Genomic DNA, 21317 nt, shown 5'->3' with positions numbered 1-21317 from the left:
TCCAAAGACGTGTTCACTATTTTTACTAAACGAGCTTCCGAAAATTAATTTTTGAAACAAGTCATTTTAAAAATATAATGAAACTATATTTCCATGTAATTAGGTCTCAAGAGCTTAGAAAATAATATTCGGGGTAAAAGACCAAATAAATAATTAAATAAGCCAGAAATAGGAGATTAAATAAGTAAATTTTGCGAGTCCTCACACTTTGTATATTCGATAATTGTACTTTCTTTTGAGATAGCAATGTATATGAGTTTTGCTTTAAGTTTTGGATTATGGTTATACGAATTCTAGTGGTTTTCTTTCGGAATTGGTTGATGTATGACTGAGTCCCGGCGAAAGTTAGGCAGGCGGTCCGCTGAACCCTTTGGTTCACCTTAGGGTAAAGTGGGGCTATCACAACCATCACTTAAAATAGATAAATAGGGGTGGAACACAAAACATGCTTCAGCAAGATGATTTTACCCCCCATGTGCGACAATAATTGCCCTGGGTGTTAATTGATGAAATGAAATAAAAGTGTCTAAATGCAATGTGTACAATAAATATGATTTAAATGATAAATTTGTGTGAATATTAGTTTTTTTTTTTTGTTCAAGAGAAATCCTAACCCTTACAATAGTGAAGGGTGAAAGGGGAGGGTTTGAAAGTTGAACTGGGGACCTTACTATCACCTGGATAATGTTTCTACATGTTAAGCTAATTGTTGAAGATATAAATCAGGTGTACTAACTAATACCAAATAGAAATTTGTTTCAAAAATTGATTTAAAATCATTGAATTAAGTAATAATATTTATTGTTGAGGCTGCTAAATATAGGTATAAAATTGTACATTGCTATGTAATTATAATACCAAAAATATGTAGTCAATTATTTTCCATTATTTGATTCACTAGAAATTTATTAAAGATGTCACATGTTGGGTTTAGGGACTTGTCCAATAATTTTTGGGCAAAAACCGCATATAAAAGTTGGCTTCAATGGAGATCGGGGGTGAAACAAGAGATGAAAATAAAATTTACTCATTAACTGTAACTTATTATTCAAAAAATTTTATGAGAATAAGTAATGAAACTAATCTCTAATTACAAGGAGGGAATATGTATTTAAACCTAGTAAATAAGAAACACCCAACAATTTTAGTTTTAAGCAAAAACACTTCTCTCTCTACCTCTACTTTTCTCTAACTTCTCTCTACTTCTTCTTTTCACCTTCAGAAGGTCTTCTCTTTGGGAGGGAGATCTCCATGTTTTTCCTCTCATAGATTTCATTTTATTTTGTTTTTCTAATAAAGTCTCTCCTAATTTTTGTTAGTGAAATTTCTCTGTTTCTCTTGGGTGTTTCTAATAAGAATTTTCTATGTCTCTTACTGGGTTTCTAGTCAAATTTTTTTTCTTATTTTATTATTAGATCTAAATTTATTATAGATCTAGTTGTTAGATCTAAAATTTTTTTGGGTCTTGAGTCTATCTGGACAAATCTCATCATCATTTTTATAGTTTAAAACCATTGATTAGTAGATGTGACAATTGCTAAATACACAAAATATGTAGTGATTTATCATTAGAAGATGGTTTGGAAATTTCTTGTGTTTTTCAAATCTGTTCAAAAATTTGTCGAATATATTATATCTGCTAAATTTCAAATCTATTACTTCCAGTGCATGTTTAACTTACCACTAGGGTAGTAATGTAAATCAAATCATGCTGAACAATATCTAACAATTTGTTAGTGAAACTTTCTTTTATAAAAAGAAAAAAAAGAGGCACATAGGTGTTAATTGTTGAAATAAAATAAAAGTGTCTAAATGCAATAAGTACAATAAATATGATTTAAATGGTAAATTGGTGTGAAAATTAATTTTTTTTTATTCAAGAGGAATTTTAAGCCTTATAATGGTGAAGCGAGAAAGGGGAGGGTTCAGAAGTTGAACTGGGACCTTACTATCACCTAGATAATGTTTCTCTAAGTTAAGCTATATATTGAAGATGTAAATCAAGTGTACTAACTAATGCCAACTAGAATTTTGTTTCAAAAATTGATTTAAAATCATTGAATTAATTAATAATATTTATTGTTGAAGCTACTAGATATAGGTACAAAATCGTACATTATTGTGTAATTATAATACAAAAGATATGTAGTCAATTATTTTCCATTATTTGATTATTAGAAATGTTATTAAAGATGTCACATGCTGGGTTCATGAACTTATCCAATAATTTTTGGGCAGAAACTACATATAAAAGTTGGCTTCGATAGAGATCGTGGGTGAAACAAGAGACAAAAACAAAATTTAATTATTATAAATAACTTATTATTCCAAAAAAATTTATGAGAATAAGTAATGAAATTGAAATGGTATCATGATAATGAATTGTACCACTATTGATTCTAGTGATACTAACTTAATGTTCGTATACAGTATAGTTCTTCACATTTTAAAATAATAAAATTAAACTAACACAAATTGTTAAGTGGCTTGAGGCAAACAAGGCTTGTGTTCTATCATGAGGGTAGGTATACGATTGGCAACGAGGGCCGGCATACGATTGGCAACGAGGGCCATGCCTGTTGGCAATTGTCCCATGAGAGGCAAATGGGATGAGAAAAAGCGAGATGAGAGGGGGAGAGAAAATCCCCCTCAATTCTCCATCCCTTCTCCACCTATAATACTAGATAATATAATGGCAATGCAATACGGTGCAATACATACATACTTATACATAAGCGTCTTGAAGTAAGATGAGTAGTTATGAATCCTATAGACCATCCCTATAGAGGTGGGGAAAGGAGAGTTCCAATTGGTAAAAAGAAACCCACAACTCCTTCGAGTTATCATGCACCTAGAAACCCATCGAATTAACTTCTCATTGATATATTGTTTCATCGAAATTCAATCCAAATTGCAATGGTATTCTCTTGTTCGTGAAGTGGGTCTCTTTTATCTTTCTAGGTTTATGCTTTACTCCGGGTAAAGATTCACCCAATTTTCATTTGCATACATACATATATGTATGTATGTATGTATAATATGTGTATGCATGTGTGTATATAAGTATATGTATATGTATGTATAATGATGTAGAAGTAAGATTCCACATCATATAATGTGAAATAGGCAATATGTTATTTTTTGTGGTAAAAGGTTATACTCTCTTCTTGTCATTTTATTTGGTAGAATGATGATTTTGTTATGTCAGTTTACTTAATTTTTTTTTACATATTGCATATTTTTTTAAAAAAAAACAATGATTATTGGTTTAGATCTACATGGTATCAAATATGGACAAAAGAATTAATAAGATTATAGAAATCTATGGACTTGATTTCATATTGAATTTTGGACTTAAAATTAAAAAAAGTGTAATTAGCAAAGGTTTTATAGGTGTTTTATATGCATAGGGGAGAGGGTTGAATTGGTTGATAAGGTGGATGGAATTGTAAGTAGGAGATCTTAAGTTTAAAACCTCTCACTTACAAAAAAAAAATGTTTTATATGCATAAAAAATAAAGTTCAATGAAAAACAAAAATGAAAGTGCCTAACCATGGGGAAGCCACAAGGACAGTAGGGTAGGGCGGGAGGCGAGGGTAGAGGGAACAAGGGATATGGGCAAGAGACTAAGTGATTTCTTATAAATACGGCAGTGGTGGGTTCTCGTGTCTCAAACTCTCAATTGCCATTCTTAATCAAACAACCTTTGACTAAAAATTCCATCAAAGCACTTGTCTCATATATATTAATCAAAGGACTCTGCAACTTTTAGGGTGACTCATGGTCCATGGTGACTACATCAACTTGACCCAATTTGGATCACAAAGTACAAGTTTTTCTTTTCTTTTCTTTTTTAAAAAGAAGAATAGAAAAGATTCTAGTTTTAAAGTTGGCTGCTCAAATGGAGACCATATCAACTTGGTTTAATTTTACCATTAATCATCTTTTGCAATTAAAAGAGAAACATTTTCCCAACCATTTCCATAATATACAAAATTGAGATAATGTGGTATGTCAACAAACTTACAATGTCACCAGTACAATCCTCATCATATGTGAAAACTAGTTAATTGCCACGTTATCTTAAAAAGCTTCATAGTTGATGTCAACATGTTAACTTTCATGATAAGAGGAGTAAATGGACATTGAATTATTAATCTTTCTCTTTTTTTTCTTGTACATTGGTCGTGCCCTTTGGATTCAGTAGGCAAATTTGAGCTCACTTTCTAGAAGAAATATTCTACTATGGCTATCCTTTTCTCCTTTTTTTTTTAACTCATTGAGTATATCTTGTAACGTATGTTCTATACACTTGGGATCTTCGGTTCCATCTTTTCGGTGGCAAATCAGTGCCACCTCTATAATTATGCCAAGTGTCCTATTGTCATATGCTCTATAGTTTTCTATTAATTCAAATTAGTTTGGTTAAACTCAAGTTTCTTTTACCCTTTAAAACTTTGAACCAAAAGTAACCAGTCTGATTCATATGCTAAAACTTTTGTATGCCACCATGCATATGATCTGTTGCTTTGGGAAAAAGAAAAAGAAAACCCTAAACAAAATTACCTTCCCCCACTTTCATCGTCGATTGCTATTAGAAAAGCCAAAAAAAAAAAACTAAAATTTCTCTTCCACTTTCTTGGATAACGGGATTTTACACCAAAATATTTTTGTCAAGAACGGTTGTTGGAGTGCAAACATCAACAAGAGAATTAAAAAGAGATTTTGTTATTATCTTCAATTCTAGGTAATTTGTATGTGTACTATTTTTTACTTTTTTTTTATTGTTATTGGCTTAACATGAATTATTGTTTATTGTTTACAAACAATTTACTATATATGAAAACTTTTAATATTGCAAAAATCTTTTACTTAAATAATCACTCAACAGGTTTGAAAAAATAAACTGAGCTGGTGAATACATTGCAAAATTTCAAAGATGTTTGATTCTTGCAGCCTATGTAACTACTAACAATAACATCACCCTATCTTGTTTTATACAATTCTATATTTTCATATTTGTGTTCCTCATTTTCATTTCCCTCTTAGTTGTGGAAGTGAAACATTATTCAATTGTGGGTTTGAAAAGGTTAAATATTAATTAAGTAGTCAAACTGACTACTTACATAATAATTGTGATGTTTCTTGAAAATAAGCTAATTTGTGGGATTAAAAAACCATTTATTATTTCAAGAACTAAAATTTTACTAATATACCAAACTGAAAAAGAGGTACAAGAAGTAACAATAGCTTTTCTGACTATTTGTAAGTAGTGGAATTAAATAAGTAGATTTGGGGATTCAACTATATCAATTAATTTACCAAGGGAAAAATTTCTTTACATTTTTTTTCTTATTGTGTTGCAATTAATTTTGTGTGGACATTTACAGGATATGGATGCTACAACTTCTATGGAAACCGAGATATCACCTTGTTACAAATTGGATTTTGACTAGATAGATCAAATTACCAAAAATGAAATTCCCACTCCACCAGTTTTGGATGTGATAAAAGATGTAAACAAAATTCATGCATCGATTCCTCCTAAACTAATTTCAAAGATGGGCATGGAATTTGAGAGTGAAGAAGATGCTTATGCATTTTACTTAGCATATGCAAACGAAGTTGGTTTGGAATGAGAAAAAAAGTACCTTCCATAAAGATAGCAATGGTGAGCTCTTGGACAGGATATTTGTTGCAATGCTGAAGGAAAACGAGCAAAGGATGAAAGAGATCTCAATTTGAGAGCCCCTTATCCTGAAACACGATTTAATTGTTTGATAAAAATCGATAAAAATGAAGGCTTCATAGCAGACAAACTAGTAAGTTTCATATATATTAGTTGATTGTTGGGCATAATCACTATCTTTCAAGTCCAAACAAAACTAACTTACACAGATCACAAAGAAAAATTTTATTCATGTGGCTGAAATTGATATGGCACACCATGTGAATATAGTGCCAAAAGTTTCTCATGAACTTATGGCACTACAAGTAGGAGGACGGGAGAACTTAGGTTTCACTCTGAGGATTATAAGAATTATTTACGTTCTAAATGAACAATACAAATGAATGTGGGAGACACAAGAGGCATACTTGAATACATACAAAAAATTAATGTAACTGGAGGATTCTAATTTCTTCTATGCAATTCAAGTAGATTAGGATGCTTTTGTTACAATATTTTCTAGACTGACTGATTAGTGAGCGTGATTATTCAAGTTTTGGAGATCTTGTTTGTTTTGACATGACATACAGAAAGAACAATGAAGGCCATCCATTTGCATTATTTGTTGGAGTGAATAATCATACGTAGATTACAATATTTGGGGCTGCTTTGTTATATGATGAGATTGTTTTGACTTTGGTTGTTTGACACTTTTGTGAGGGCCACGTCAGGAAAAAGGTCAAATACTATATTTACAAATCAGAACATAGCAATGGCTAAAAGACTAACTTGTACATGGCTTGAAACACACCACTATCTTTTTGTATGCAACTATTCAGCTAAATCGTGTGTTTGAAAAATTTAAACAATTTGTAAATAATTTCAATAGATGTGTATATGATTTTGATGAAGAAAAAGACTTTATATCTAAGTAGAATGCTATGTTGAAAAAATATGATCCTGAAAACAATGATTGGTTAAAATGTATGTTTGAAATCAAAGAAAAATAGACATTGGTATATGGAAGGAAAATATTTTGTGCAAATATGACAATAACTCAAAGAAGTGAAACCATGAATAGTATGATGAAAAGGTAAGTTACGAGAATAAATTCCATGAGTTTTTCAGTCATTCTAAGAGGTTAGTTAATGATCATAAATATAAAGAACTTAAAGCTGACTTTAGAGCATATATGAATACTCGAGTACTGCCATTTGATATTGATGTTTTGAAAGCTGTTGCAAGTGTTTATACTCCTAAAATATTCAAGTGGGTTAAAATTGAGTGGGGTAAATCTCATGATTATGGTATAATCACCTGTAGTGAAGTTGAAACAGTGATAGAGTATAAGATCACTCTTAAAGGCTGGAAAAACTATTATATGGTTAGATTTGATTCAATAGGTGATCAGATTTCATGTAGTTGCAAGAAATATGAATTCTCTAGAGTTTTATGCTCTCATTCTTTGAAAGTTCTTAATGCAAAAAAATATCATGAAGATCCCTAATCAATACATATTGAAGAGGTCGACTAATGATGCAAAAGTTGAATATATTAGTGGTAATAATTCTTGCAGCATCAACAATGATTTGGATCTAAAAGTGTTTTTTATGAAGCGTTATAGAGATTTGTGTAGATTGTATACTCAATTCGTCACAAAAGCTACATAAGCAGAAAAAACTTGTAAAATTGCTAAAAAAGATCTTTTGAAAATGTTGGATTTGGTTGATGCAAGGTTACATCAAAGGGGTCAAGCAATGAGATGTTAAATACAACAAAAACTTTCAACCTCACAAATAATACTGTTAATCCAAGTAGTATCAATATCAAGGGCAATAAAAGAAAGATAAAAAATATTTCAAACAAGAGATTGAGTAGCCTAGAGAAGGCTACTAAGAGAAGAAGATCAACCAAAAAAAGTTTGCAAAATAGTGCAACTATGAAGTCACCAGTGCCATCACATGATGAGGTTTTGTTACATTACAATTTTGTTATTTTTGCAATACAATATTTTCTTATATTATGATTCTCTTAATGTTTTGTTTTCTTTAGTCTGTAAGAGATACTATAGATGGTTTATCTACGAAGTGCAATATGCAACATCATGGGATACAAAATGTAATAATTTATCATTATATGTTGACTAACAATTAAATACTATACTTGCTCCAAACAATATTTTTCTAACTTTATTTTTCCTTTTTTTTGTTGAATAGCAACAGTAACAAAATGATATTACATATCGCATAAATGATGTTGATATTCTTAACTAGCAATTTTGTGGTGCTATAGAATCTTCAAAGGTTGTACTTCTAGAGTGTTAAATAGAATCATGTATTCATATGTATAGATAAAATAATTCACTATCAAACTATTTATAATTGTGCTTATTTATTTTTATTTTTAGACAACTACAAATGAAATGAGTATGATAGAATTTTTAAAATATCAAAAAGAAACCGTTATCTAGCCATGTTATTCTACACCAATAAGTATGATAGTGCCTTTGCAATCTCAACAAGTAACTTTTGTTTGATCATGTCATCCTATATTGGTAATTTATTTTTTTTCTTATTTGTATAAAATTATTTTATAACAAATTTATCTTTTGGCTTTATACTAAAATTCATGAATATTTTTCTTTTTTGTGGTTAATAGTTTGTCAATTTGGATTTTAATCAATAGAATTATGACCAACTATGCACTTTTAGTTCCGTGAATATGACTGACTTGCTCGAGGTAAATTATTACAATCATGATCATGAATAATTGCTTCTTTAAGAGACGATTATTTATGGTCTTTTTGTATTCATTCATTTATTTGCACATTCAATTTTTTTTTGGTGATGCAATTCTAACCATAGGCACAAGAATTACATGGTTTCGGAGAAGCAAAAATAAATCAGTTAGAGTTGAATGACAACTATTGTACTCTGATACAAAAAGTTGGAGCTAATCGCAATGATAGGTGTGGTCCAATTCACGCATTGGTGACATTTCTTGCAAGTGTTCAAGTGGAGAAAGGACTTGAATATTTGACATAAATTGACAATGGAACATTTAGTGCTTCCCAAAATTAATGCACATTCTTCTATGTAGAATATTTGTTTCAATTGACAAATAAGAATGTCATGGAAAGTAGTGATCAAGCAACTTTTGTTATTCATGATTAACTTTATGAATAAATAAAAAAAATGTTATTCATCAAGCAACTACTTATCGCATTTAATATAACCTGATATGGACAATAGTGATATTAAGTGGAGCTTATTAAAGTTGTCCGCAAAGGCAATTAGTTTTATGATAAACTTTCAGAAGAATGAGTTTCTAAAACAATTAACTTTTAAAAGAATTAAAAACAATTAAAATTGGAGGCTTGATTTCAAACGAATGTCCAAGTACTAGAATATAAAAAACGTTGGACTATGAACAACTTTGGTGCAATAGGAACCAAATCACAAATTCTAGCATTAATTACGAAACATTTCTTGACTTACATGAGAATACAAAATCAAAATGCTACTAGTACAAACTATGAGAAAAATTGTAGAGTTTGAGAATATATATAAATTACAACATATTGTCACCCTCTCCATTCAAGAACTATAAATCAAGATCTCAATCTCATGTATCAATTCCCAAACATAAATGATATCTAAGATAAAATGAATACTTTGTTAGTTTTATAAAAAAACAGAAACAAAGCAGCAAACTAAGCAGAGGTTCCTGGTGTAACTCAGCTCGAAATCATGCAACAAATCACCAAAAAGGATACCCGTTTCATCATCTTTTTGTTCCAAATGAAAATTCAAACCAACTAAATTCCTTAAATGGCACAACCTTGCACCTATTAAACTCCTAGAAAACAATCTAAGAGCAAAGTGGACATTTAATCTAAGTGTATCAATGACTTCAAAAAGCTGTTTATGAATACTCATGCTTCCCCCTCAAAAAAAAAAAAATGAAATGCTTCAATGTGATGACTTTCTCACGCTTGCTTAAACATAAATCAAAGGATTTGATCCTAGATAATAGCATGTCCAAGCACAACACCAATAGAGGGGAGGTTAACAAGGTCATCATCATTTGTCACAACACATAAATGACCATCATGGCCACCAATGTCTTTGTGTTGAAAAACAATTCCACAACAAGCATTTGTGTTTCATTAGTCAATTTTGGTGTCGAAGTTTGTAGCCATCACTTAGATTCATGTTCCATATGAAAGACAATGCAAGTATTCCCCACTTAGTGCTGTTCCTAAGTTCTTATTAATTCAAAAAAAAAAAACATACACTTTGCAAATCTAAATTGTAACAATTAATTTCATCACTTTTCTATGTTTGATACTTTCTTGGCAAATTGTTATTCTACTAGATTGAAATCAAAAGAACCTAATTTTACCCTGATTGGACCCAATAGTCAGGGAAAAGGGAAGAGGTGGAAATTAAAAATCAAAAGTAAGCCGGTAATCGAAGGTTTAAAAGTGCAGTAAATGTATTTGACTTTTCTAACAATTCTTTAAGGTTGTCATATATGTAGTTTCTCTAAATTATATGTAAATTTGGAGAAAATAAGAAGATAACAAATACTCAAAGTGCATGTAAGTTAAAGAATGTGAATTGCAGTCAAAGATTTGCAAAATCAACAGTTGCAGCAAAAAGGAAATGATTTACTTGGGAATTCTGGACAAGAACTTTAATTGCAACAAGATAAGGAGCAACTACCTGAGTCTTATTGACTCTTCGTGAAAAATTACATTTAATGGATACATAATCTAAAATTTCAAGTTCAAGTCAACGGAAATATCATTTGTATTATGAAGCAAAGCAAACATAATTAAACCAGAATAAATAGACCACAGAAAGATAAACCATATTGCACTGCACTCACTTCTGCTGTTTGCTTACACCACTTCCAACAATGGTAAGTTCATAAACTCAGAAGCCCAAGCCAACATGGTCGTAGCGGCAAAACATGATTTGGAATCCTACCGTTATATTTCCCGTCAATAGTTAGGATATAAAACCCAAACTCAGAAATTTTCGTTTACAACTTTACCATATTATATGCTTTTAAAATTAAAGCATAAATTCATAAAAAATTCAAAAATCATAGGTAAAAATCACTTTTCCCACTTTCAAGTAATCAAGTTAGTTCGAATAAGTATTGATCATTTAATTTCTATGAACACACAATAAATTATAGAAATCTAGCACAAATTGGGTTAGTAAATAAAGTAAACAATGAATACTAGGGAAAAAATTAAAAATAAAAGGAGATAATGAAGGAATAAGTAGGATATATCTGAGCGAGGAGAAGAAAAGCAAGCTTCATACATCTGATACATCTGCTAGGGGAAGGCGTCGTTGAATTGTGGACCTTATTGGAAATGCCCAGTAATATAGCGGTGTGAGTCACCACTTGATCAAACAGCTTATTAGCATTTGTGAACTAGTGATTATGCCTCGCAAAAACGTCAATCGGCTGTAGAGCAATGTTTTAAAAACCGGACCGTTCATTGAACCGATGAAATGAAAGGGTCGAGGTTCAATCAGTCGAACCAGTTCAACCTCGGTTCAATGAATTTTTTTAAAAATTATTTATATAAATATATATATGTACAAAATAAGACATGTAATGGATTAATTTAATACTTTATATGATGAAAGATTTACTATTTTTTAATAGCTTGGATTTTTTAAAAATAAAATTTTTAAATTATAAGTTAAAACAAATAAATTTCATCTCAATTTCAATTATATCTAAATCCAACCCAAAAATATCACAATATTTTGAAATTATACAAAATTCACGTCTATGAGAATTTAGATATTGTGAACTTAAATTTTAATTTACGTTTTAGAGATTGCAATTTAAAAAAGAAAGTTTGGAGTTCAAAGGAAGTCAAGAAAATCGAAAATAGAAATGTAAACTTGATAAGAAACAAAAAATGAGATAAAAGTGAGTGGTTGTAGCATTAAATAATTTGGGTTAAAAAATAATTCTTTTTGAACTTTTTTCAATTTAATGGACAAAAACAAAATTAAAAAATGGAAGAAAACATCAGTAAATTAAAAATAAAGAGGTTTGATTAAAAAGGGAGTGACAAAAAAAAAGAAGATAGAGAGAGAGAGAGAGAGTTAAAAATTAAAAAGAAAGAGCCATGAGAGAATGAGATTTTGTAAGAAAAATGGAAAAAAGAAATATGAGTATTTGCTTTACATAAATAAGTTATCAAAAAAAACTAATAGGATGTGATGGTGCAACGGTTAATACATTGGTCTTCTATTACAAAGGTCTTGATAGCTGCATTTTGCAAAAAAAAAAAAAAAAAGGAAGGTTGAAAACCGGTTCAATAGCAGTTCGACCGCGGTTTTTACGGTTCAACCGATTCTTGAACGGTTTTCTGACAAAGTCAACTATGGCATTGAACCGGACCGGTGCCATGGCCGGTTCGCGATTCAACCGGTCGAACCGATCGATCCGGTCCGATTTTCAAAACATTGCTGTAGAAGGCAATTTGTAGCCGATTGCAGACGACATTCAATATTGTTTAGGGTTTTCTTTTTCTTTTTTTTCCAAAGCAAGAGATCATGTGTGGTTGCATGCATAAGTTTTAGCATATGAATTAGAAGGGTTACTTTTGGTTCAAAGTTTTAGAAGGGTAGAGGAAAATTGAGTTGAACCAAACCAATTTGAGTTAATAAAAAATTAAAGAGCACGTGACAATAAGAAACTTGGTACAATTATACAAATGACACTGAGTTGCCAGGAAAGTTGGAATGAGGATTCCAAGTTTGTTTTATGTGTGAGTAAATTACACACCTGACCACAAAGATGCCAATAAATTGTTAAAACCATGGTGCAATCATAAGAAGAGGCAAATTAAAGGAACAAAGTACCAAATCGCTAATATCCTGGGGGTAAAGCGCAAAGGATTAAAAACCCAAAAAAAAAAGAGAAATAAAATTCTAACATCCCTTTTGTCTTAATCTAGCTCTAAGATATTATGGCATCTCTCAGCCATGATTAACGTTACTGTTTACTTGAATATCTCTCTCTCGTCCTCAAAAAAAAAAAACTCTCTCTCCTTTAACGTACAAATCTGTCACTCTATGACTATTCTATATTCTATACCCCGTCACAAAATTTAAAATACATTTTCTTACACATTTTCCAAATTTGAATCTTTCTGGTTGTCCACTCTCTCATTTCAGACCATCAGTTCTTCCTCAAAATCTTCAAGCTTTCACACAACCCAAAAAAAAAGGAATAATAATAAAGAAAGCTTCGAGGGAATTGTTGTTCCATTTTTTTTCCTTCTTCCCCCTATTTCATCATCCAGCTTTATCCCTTCTTTTTCTCAGGAATTTTTGTAGCTTTTTATAGAAGAAGATGAAGATAATGTAGAAAAGATCTGGGAATTCTTGTTGGGTATTTTTCCTTCCGTCTTTGCTTCTTCTTTTAATCATTGACCCGGGGTATTTGTATATATTTGCTTTTAATTTATTGTTTTTCTTCTTTGTATGGGAGTTTTTGTCCTCAATCTGTAGAAGGATTCCAGCTTTTTTTATTTTATTTATGTTTTTCTCTTTTAATTAAGAATTCTTATAAGAAAATTCAAGAATCTTTTTAGCTGTTTAATTCCAGAGTAATGTACCTTGTCTAAATCCCAGATTGGTAAATATCGACTTCCTAGGAAATACCTTTCCTTGTTTTTTTCCCCATTTTTTCCATTATTTGAAGGCCGAAGCTCATCAGCTTTCTGAATGTCGACCATTTAAGAGTTAAGCAATTTTGGATTGAAAATCTGGCATTGAGTGTCCCTTTTCGATATATTATCTGATTATTTAGGCAAAATTAAATATTGACCCCTTGATCAGTTTATCCATCCTCATTTTATAGAATTATAGTTCAAATATAAGATGCATGGAACTCAAAGCAAAAGGGACTTGGCCTTTGAATACCAAGCTCAAATTCCCATATTGAGGCCAAGCATTCATGCCAGAAGGGCTAATATCACAGTTAAGTTTCAAGATATTTATGGGTTTACAGTGGAAGGCAATGTTGATGATGTAAATGTGTTGAATGAGGTAAGGGAGAAGGTGAGGCAACAGGGGAGGGTCTGGTGGGCATTGGAAGCCAGCAAAGGTGCAAATTGGTATCTAGAGACTCATGTTTCCTCAACTCTTAAATCTTCGCTCAAGTTCACTGCCTTAGTGAATCAAATTACTCTCAAGAGGCTTATTAGGAAAGGAATTCCACCAAATCTGCGGCCTAAGGTGTGGTTTGCAATGTCAGGGGCGGCCAAGAAGAAGTCAACTGTCCCTGAGAGCTATTACAATGATCTCACAACTGCTGTTGTGGATAAGGTCACACCTGCCACGAAGCAAATTGACCATGTGAGTTTTTGAGTTTTAAGCAATACAATGGTTACTCTGAGATGGTTTTTTGATCTGTGATGTATTGGTGAGACTAACCTGTTCATAGCTTTGTATCTGATGACACTTATTTGCGTGTATGCTTGTCTGTATGTCTGTATGCTTCTAATTCAATGACTATGTTCTCATGTTTAAGGTGAACTCTGAGAACTAACAGAATATAAATTACAGGATTGTATATAAGCATGTATTGTTAATTAATCTCAGCTTGGAGTTCAAGGAACAATAGCTCACATCTAAATGCTTGATTAACATAATAGGAAAATTTTATCAGCCGTAGCATTTTGCTAATTTTTGGGTTTTAGCTGACCTGGGAAGGTTTTGTATCATAAGTGAGTGGGTGAGTTTGCTCTCTGAAGTGACTTGAGATGAGGTTATGCTCTCTAAAGTGACTGTAGTCATATCATGCTTTAAACTGTCTGTGACAGTATGATAGGAGAACTCTACCCTTAGGAAATCTCATGGATTGTTGGTACATGCCTGGCTGATATTTATATTGTAGAATCTGAATGGAGATTGTATGCGACTAAACGTAGATTGCTGCTGACTTATGATGCTGGGATTACATGAAACAGTTGTAAACCATAAAAAGCTGCCTTACAACTTTTGGTTGCTGAATTCTTTTGACCAGTTGTTTAACACTCCCTGCCTCACATTTTACATGTCATGGTTTCGCGTATTGTTTGTTTCTGAATAAAGGGTCATGATTTGTAAAGTCCAAAAGATAAACCAGTACTTTCCCATCTTATCCATCTTCTATGTACTCAAAAACAAGAACATTGGAGTCGTAGATAACCATTGAACCTCGAATTGGAGCCATATGTGGAAACTTCATCTTTTCAGCTAAGTTGTAATGGCTAAAGTTTGATTTTGTTAGTCTATCCGTAACAGTGCCTTACTTCTTTTGGTAGCTTCAATGAATTCTTCTGATAAGTTATTTAGCATCATGGTTTTTCTCTTTCTTTGTTCCAAAGAAAATGGCATCATGATTCGTAACATCAAAAATTAAACCGCTACTTTCCCATCTTTATTATAGTATTTATTCAAAAGCAAGAACATTGGAGTAATAGGTAACTGTTAGACTTTTAATTGGAGGGCATATGCTTCAGTTTTTCGGCTTTGTTGTAGTGGATAACTTGCATCTTTATTAGACTATCTGCAACTCTGCCCATGACATATAACATTGGATGATGGAGTGCTTAAAGTTTGAAATTAGATTAGGAGGAATTTCTCTATAATTCATTTCATTACTTGTTGGAGTACTCTAAGTTTTTATCTGTGAGCTTAATGTCTCTCGTTTATACTCAAAAAGTATTGATAATTGAATCAAATATAAATTATTAATTATTAGCAGAGGATGTACGTTAAGCATTGTACCTGTTGAAATATTTGCTAAAAGTTGTGAGTACATAGTGCACAACCATATCAGTTAAGCCAACCTTGCCTCCATTTTTATTACCTTTCTGAGTTTCTGTCTTATATATCTGGGCTTCTAAATGTTTTAATGTATGAGAGATTGGGTTTCTTCTTTTCCATCCACTTGCTTTTCCTATAGAAATCATTGAAACTATTTGCTAGTGTATTGGAAACTTCTGTGAGTGAAATGAATTCTGAATAAACTTTACCAATAGGATTCAAACTGTTGTGACTACTCTATTGTGTTAAGACATTGGTTCTTCTGGAACTAAACAACTAACATTCTCCAAATGATCCTCCATATTGATCTTTTTTCCCACAATGATCCAGCAAGAGGCTCCTAAATTCTTTGTGTGGGCCAGTAAAGATGGCAATGAGAAGATTATCATATTTCTTATCAAAAGTAAATTGTAAAGCACAAAAAATTCCTCTTTGCCCTCGTGCAAGTTAATTGGAATTTCTCTTCCTCCTACTTCTGTAGTCAAATCAAGGTCTAGACACGCCAACAAGAATGCCTACATCTTTGAAGCCATCCTATGTTTTTGAAGCCATACCATGTCTTTGAAGCCATCCCCTAATAGGCTCTGGCCATGAGATTCATTTTCTTCGCTTAAATTTGTTGAACTGCAATCTGTACTGACTCATAAAAACAGTATCTAACCTGTTAACATATCACATCAACTAAATGTTTTGAGTTTCCAGATTATTGTAAGATGGAACTTATTTTTAAGTGAATGGATTCTCCAAGATGGAGCCCAATCTGTTTGCAATTTGTGCACATGCATACTCATTCTATATCTGTCCTAGTGTGTTTTCTAATTGATCTTCCTTGGAGAAGTAAGTTCTTTGCACATGCAAACTTTGTATCTGTCATGTAAGGGGTTATTCTGGTTTGGTAAAATAAATTTGAGGATCTTTTATTTTTAAAGTAAAGTCTTTGTTGAAGTGGTTCACATTTGCTTTATTCAGTTGTAGCTTGAATTTATTCCTAATCTTTACCGGCTGTGATAATGCATAAGACCTAGGTTTCTCTTACACTAGTTCTTGTTCTAACAATTGATTGTCCAAACTAGATTGCACTGTTGCATGGTAAATATAACCAAACAAACTGCACTAAACACAAGTTACTTCCACCCTGACTAAAAGAGAAATGGATACATGGAGTACTTGTTATTGACAAAGTTCAATAACGTTGATAGACTCTTGTGGTGTAAACAGGTCTAGAACCTAAAATCAAGACGAGTATACCCACCATATTTGCAGGATGTAACTTCGATTGACACATCTGTGGTGTAAACAAGTCTAGAACCTAGAATCATGCTGAGAAAAGTCTGAATAGGCTCATAAAATGCAGCCTTTTGATGCTAACCATACTGCCTCACTTCTGCTTTCTCCTTCTATAACCGTGGACCTGAGAAAATCATTTATGTGGGCTCTATTGCAGATTTAGTAGGCTGTCTCAGTTTACATTGCTTTTGAGTCAACTTAAATGGAAAATAAACTGCTGAATAGTATTATGAAGATCTTCTTTTCTTTCCTATTTTCGCTTTTTTTTTCCCTGTAATTGCTAGCATATTAAAAAAATCCTTATGCCATAGGTTGACAAAATGAAGCTGTTTGGTTGGTTTTGATGAATGTGCTTTATATGGACCAAATCCTTTAAATTCCTCATGTGTTAGACAAATGTTGTCAACTTGATACTCGACACAAATGTACTTTTTCCTGCAGATGCCATTTTGTTGATTTATGTTCTTTAACAAAATCTGAAGTTGGGAACTCAAGACATCATTGTATTGTGATGGTGCTTGAGCAGTTTTTGCGTTAAAATACTGGCAAGAGAAGGTAATCTGTAACAGTTCCAGGTGTCTTTGCCTTGACTGGAGATTTGACACTCCCACCTTGTCTTGACCTGATTCTTGGTCAACTAAATTTATGGTTGCTAAAATGGTATAAATCTTGGAAAATGGTGTAACTAGATGTTTGGGCTCTGACTTGGAGTTCATTGGTTATTTGCTCACAAGAAGTCATGGAAAGTAAGCTATCATCATATACACATTATGCAAACTAATGCTTTTCTCTGCTTAATCTTTAAAATCCTAGGACATATACAACTGGACTCTCCACTCTCAAATAATACCTACCCAATGGTTTCCATCTACTTTGCCTTCATACCAAATGGTGTTGGGCTACGATCAATAACCTGTGAGGGAGGTTAATATCCATTAGCAAACATGTGATGTTATGCTACTTAAAAGTATATAATAATAAGGATGAGGACATTCTAGTTCATTGTTGGGTTCGTTAACTGTATTCTTGTGTTGTTCCAATTTGATTACCGTTTGTGTGATACTTGTTTTCTGGCAGAGTTTTTGGATGAATGAAAATTTTAGCTTGTTGACCAAGTGATAATCTATGTCAATCTCTTTGGATTGTCTTTGTGTGGAATATTTACCCTAATATTAAATACTTCTGCAAAAGAGTTTACTCCCCTGAACGGCAGGGGCTTCATAAATCAATGCTGGAAGGAATGTAAGAATTAGTGAATCATTACAGATTTAGCAGTGGAATTGAATAAAGTTAAAGGTATACTTTGATCAAACTAAGGTTTTCTATTGAACGAACTAAGAAGTAAATACTGGTCTTTGTGCTTTCAGACTTGCTCTGCAATTGCTCACTAACAATTCAGGCTCATGTTTTAAGATGTGTTGTGATTCCATCTTCCAAATTGGTATTCATTGCTCTTTATTTTCTTTTGCTTTTCTGTGCAGGACCTACCGCGAACTTTCCCTGGTCACCCATGGCTGGATACCCCTGAGGGTCATGCTGCTCTTCGACGTGTTCTTGTTGGATATTCCTTCCGAGATTCTGATGTTGGTTACTGTCAGGTGGTTTCTTGATGCTGTCATACTGGAAAATAATATTAATCAATTGATATCTTGCTTAAGCTGTCTTCTTCATTCTGTTGCTCAACATGTACTCTAGGTACCCACATATGTGGCGCTACAAAATTAGCAAAGATGCTGTATGCATGATAATCCTATCAACTCTAGCAATTGAAAAATCGAATAAATCAGACAAACCAATAAGTCCTCAAAGATGAGCAAAATTCACCTAAACTGAGATAATTAACCGAACTCGGTGAGTTTATCTGAACCAATGACTTCCTTGTGTGGGTTGACAGATTGTGTGTCAAATTGCTGCGTCGTTTTCCAAGTGAATTTTGGGTATTTGTGATGTTCATTTCTTACATAGGTTAGGCCATAATAATTAAGTGTCCTCAAGTTGTGTGAACTAAATGCTCTGATATGCTTACCCCGTCTAATTTATTGTTACCATTTCCATCTGTCCAATTGAGTAATGAAAATTCTTTTCCTGTAATGGCATTAACCTCCTGAGATACAATGTTATCAATCTTTCTAAAGAAAGCTAGCGCCAAACTAAAGCAACATAGTTCAATTTGTGTATGACAGCTTTAACCATTGTTTGAGAAATTGAATCAGTATTTGATTATAATTATTCTCTTTGATATTAGTTCACTGGCTTTCTTACTCCCACAATATTTGGTTAATGCACTAGTCATTGTTACCTGAGTGCAACCTTTTAAGCATTTGACTCTTTATGTCCTTTTGATAGTGAAGCACTTAGAAACACAACATAGTCTAAAAGAAGTGAAGCACTTAGAAACACAACATAGTCTAAAAGATGTATCTACTGATGTCAACTTTAAGAGTCAGGCCAGGGAAGTCAAGGTTTTAAAATGCAGAGTTACCTTTTTTTGCCTGTTAGTTGTTTGAAGAATGCATCGCTGATGTGGCTATGCTGCAGGGTTTAAATTATGTTGCAGCACTATTGTTACTTGTGATGAAGACAGAGGAAGATGCTTTTTGGATGCTTGCTGTTCTTTTGGAAAACGTATTGGTCAGTGATTGTTATACTAACAACTTGTCTGGATGTCATGTTGAGCAAAGAGTATTCAAGGATTTGCTGGCTAAAAAATGTCCCAGGTGATCCATTATTTCATGTCTAATGGACAGCCAACATTCATTTCTGTTGGATAGCATGCATGTATGCAGCACCAAATGTCTCTGTGTATCTGTGTTCATGTTTGCTTATCTATATATGGGGTTGTGTGTACATGGTATCACATAAATGGATGTCTATATATGTGTGTAGTTATGCTTAAAGTTGGAAAGCATATTGTACAGGATAGCTGCTCATCTAGAAGAGTTAGAGTTTGATGTATCTCTTGTTTGCACTGAGTGGTTTCTGTGCCTCTTCTCCAAGAGCTTGCCTTCAGAGGTTAGACATCTGTCAGCTGCTCCACTCATTTCCTTCCACTCCTGATCTCTTCCAGCTGAAATTTTCTGCCTCTGATACACACCATATTTGTAAAATTTGTGAAATGTCACGTTTTCTCTGTTATATTTTGTGACACACCTTATAATGCATCTTCTGTAACACTGCTCAGACAACCTTGCGCGTATGGGATGTGCTTTTCTATGAAGGGGCAAAGGTTCTATTTCATACCGCATTGGCTATCTTTAAGGTGACAGCATCTTGCTTCTTTGGTTAATTCTTGACTATTCTTAAGTTCCAGTTAATATAGTCATCTTTAATGACTGCAGATGAAAGAAGAAGAGCTGCTGATGGCAAATCATGTTGGGGATGTCATTAACATCATACAGAGAACAACTCATCACCTCTTTGATCCAGATGAGCTACTGACGGTAACTATTCCCTTCCAGTCTGTCATCTTTCCTTATGTAAAAGAATTAGTTTAAAAGGGTGCTGCATCATCTACTGGCACACACACTAAGCAGAAAGGAAAAGGGAAAACTTAAAAATCTTGTTTCTTTTTCATTTTTTCTGTCCCTTTTGAAAGATTTTGGTCTGAGAAACCATACAAATAAATAAGGGGGTGGGGCTGTCATTAGCGTCCTTTCAAATGCATCCAGTTGGCCTGCTTAATGCACAAAAAGATGGGTTGGAGTTGTTTAATCATTCAATGTAACAAACCTTGCAGGTTGCTTTTGACAAGATTGGCTTTATGACCACCACCACCATATCAAAGCAAAGGAAAAAACAGGAACCAGCAGTTATGGCGGAACTAGATCAAAGACTAAGACGACTAAATCCTAATGGGGATGAAAAGTAGTAGCTCAGTAAAATATCTAAATGTAGCCCATACAGTAGTCCTTTCAGGGGCTTGCTGCCCATTTAGGACTTGAAACTGTGCGTTTGTATCAACAAAGGGAACAGGGCTATGGCCATTTGCTGTGTAGGAGGAATGTAGATTGATGTAAATTTTGAGCTATGTTTAAATGTCGTTGCAGCATGGCAATGTGCATTAGTTGACCTCCATTCAGTGACTAAAAAGACTGTTGTTTGTGCAATGAAAATGGGCTCAAGATAGCTCCATTTTGAACTTTCAAAGTCGTTGACTCTCAAAATTCCTTGGAATATACATGGTTCTGATTAACCGGCCTTTGTTTTTTGTCTTACATTTTTACCGACTAAACCACAAAAAAGGCAAAAATGAAACGGAGTTTGTCTTTGGTGAAGGAGCTTTTCAATAGTTTGAACTTTCTACCATAAACAGAAGGTTTAATTACACTTTGTCCCCTTGAGATTGGGACTGAGTGGTAGTTTGCTCATCTAAAGTTCAAACGTGTACGCTTTACCTCTGGTAGTTAAATTTTCATGGTCGAAATGGCATTAGATTTAGCTTGACCAACTGCTCCTTGCTTATATCCGAATATATCTAACAACCATTTTTCCAATCGTTGCT

At 32.9% G+C, this 21317-nt stretch overlaps 1 protein-coding gene across 2 annotated transcripts; it reads left to right on the top strand.

The window, feature by feature from the left end:
• The first annotated feature begins 12709 nt into the window (after window positions 1-12709).
• On the top strand, window positions 12710-20962 carry LOC113690940 (uncharacterized). 2 transcript variants are annotated; one of them, XM_027209075.2, is made up of 8 exons: window positions 12710-13106; window positions 13578-14074; window positions 18298-18414; window positions 19355-19533; window positions 19735-19828; window positions 19998-20075; window positions 20155-20256; window positions 20553-20962. In XM_027209075.2, the coding sequence occupies exons 2-8, from the start codon at window positions 13598-13600 to the stop codon at window positions 20682-20684; spliced, it is 1179 nt and encodes a 392-aa protein (XP_027064876.1). In that variant the 5' UTR covers window positions 12710-13106; window positions 13578-13597; the 3' UTR covers window positions 20685-20962. The 2 variants fall into 2 exon arrangements, with proteins under 2 accessions (XP_027064876.1, XP_027064875.1); XM_027209074.2 differs by lacking the exon at window positions 12710-13106 and having other exon boundaries at window positions 13202-14074.
• Window positions 20963-21317: the final 355 nt, after the last annotated feature.

This window comes from Coffea arabica, chromosome 5c (genome assembly GCF_036785885.1).
Source record: "Coffea arabica cultivar ET-39 chromosome 5c, Coffea Arabica ET-39 HiFi, whole genome shotgun sequence".
Lineage (NCBI taxonomy): Eukaryota > Viridiplantae > Streptophyta > Magnoliopsida > Gentianales > Rubiaceae > Coffea > Coffea arabica.
This window is presented reverse-complemented; position numbering and strand designations above follow the sequence as displayed.

Bases quoted from the DNA above. Each gene is read 5' to 3' on its own strand.
- LOC113690940 (XM_027209075.2), top strand. From the start codon at position 13,598: ATGCATGGAACTCAAAGCAAAAGGGACTTGGCCTTTGAATACCAAGCT. The intron at 18,415-19,354 runs GTGGTTTCTTGA...GCTATGCTGCAG, and splicing joins CTGATGTTGGTTACTGTCAG to GGTTTAAATTATGTTGCAGC. The intron at 19,829-19,997 runs GTTAGACATCTG...AACACTGCTCAG, and splicing joins CCAAGAGCTTGCCTTCAGAG to ACAACCTTGCGCGTATGGGA.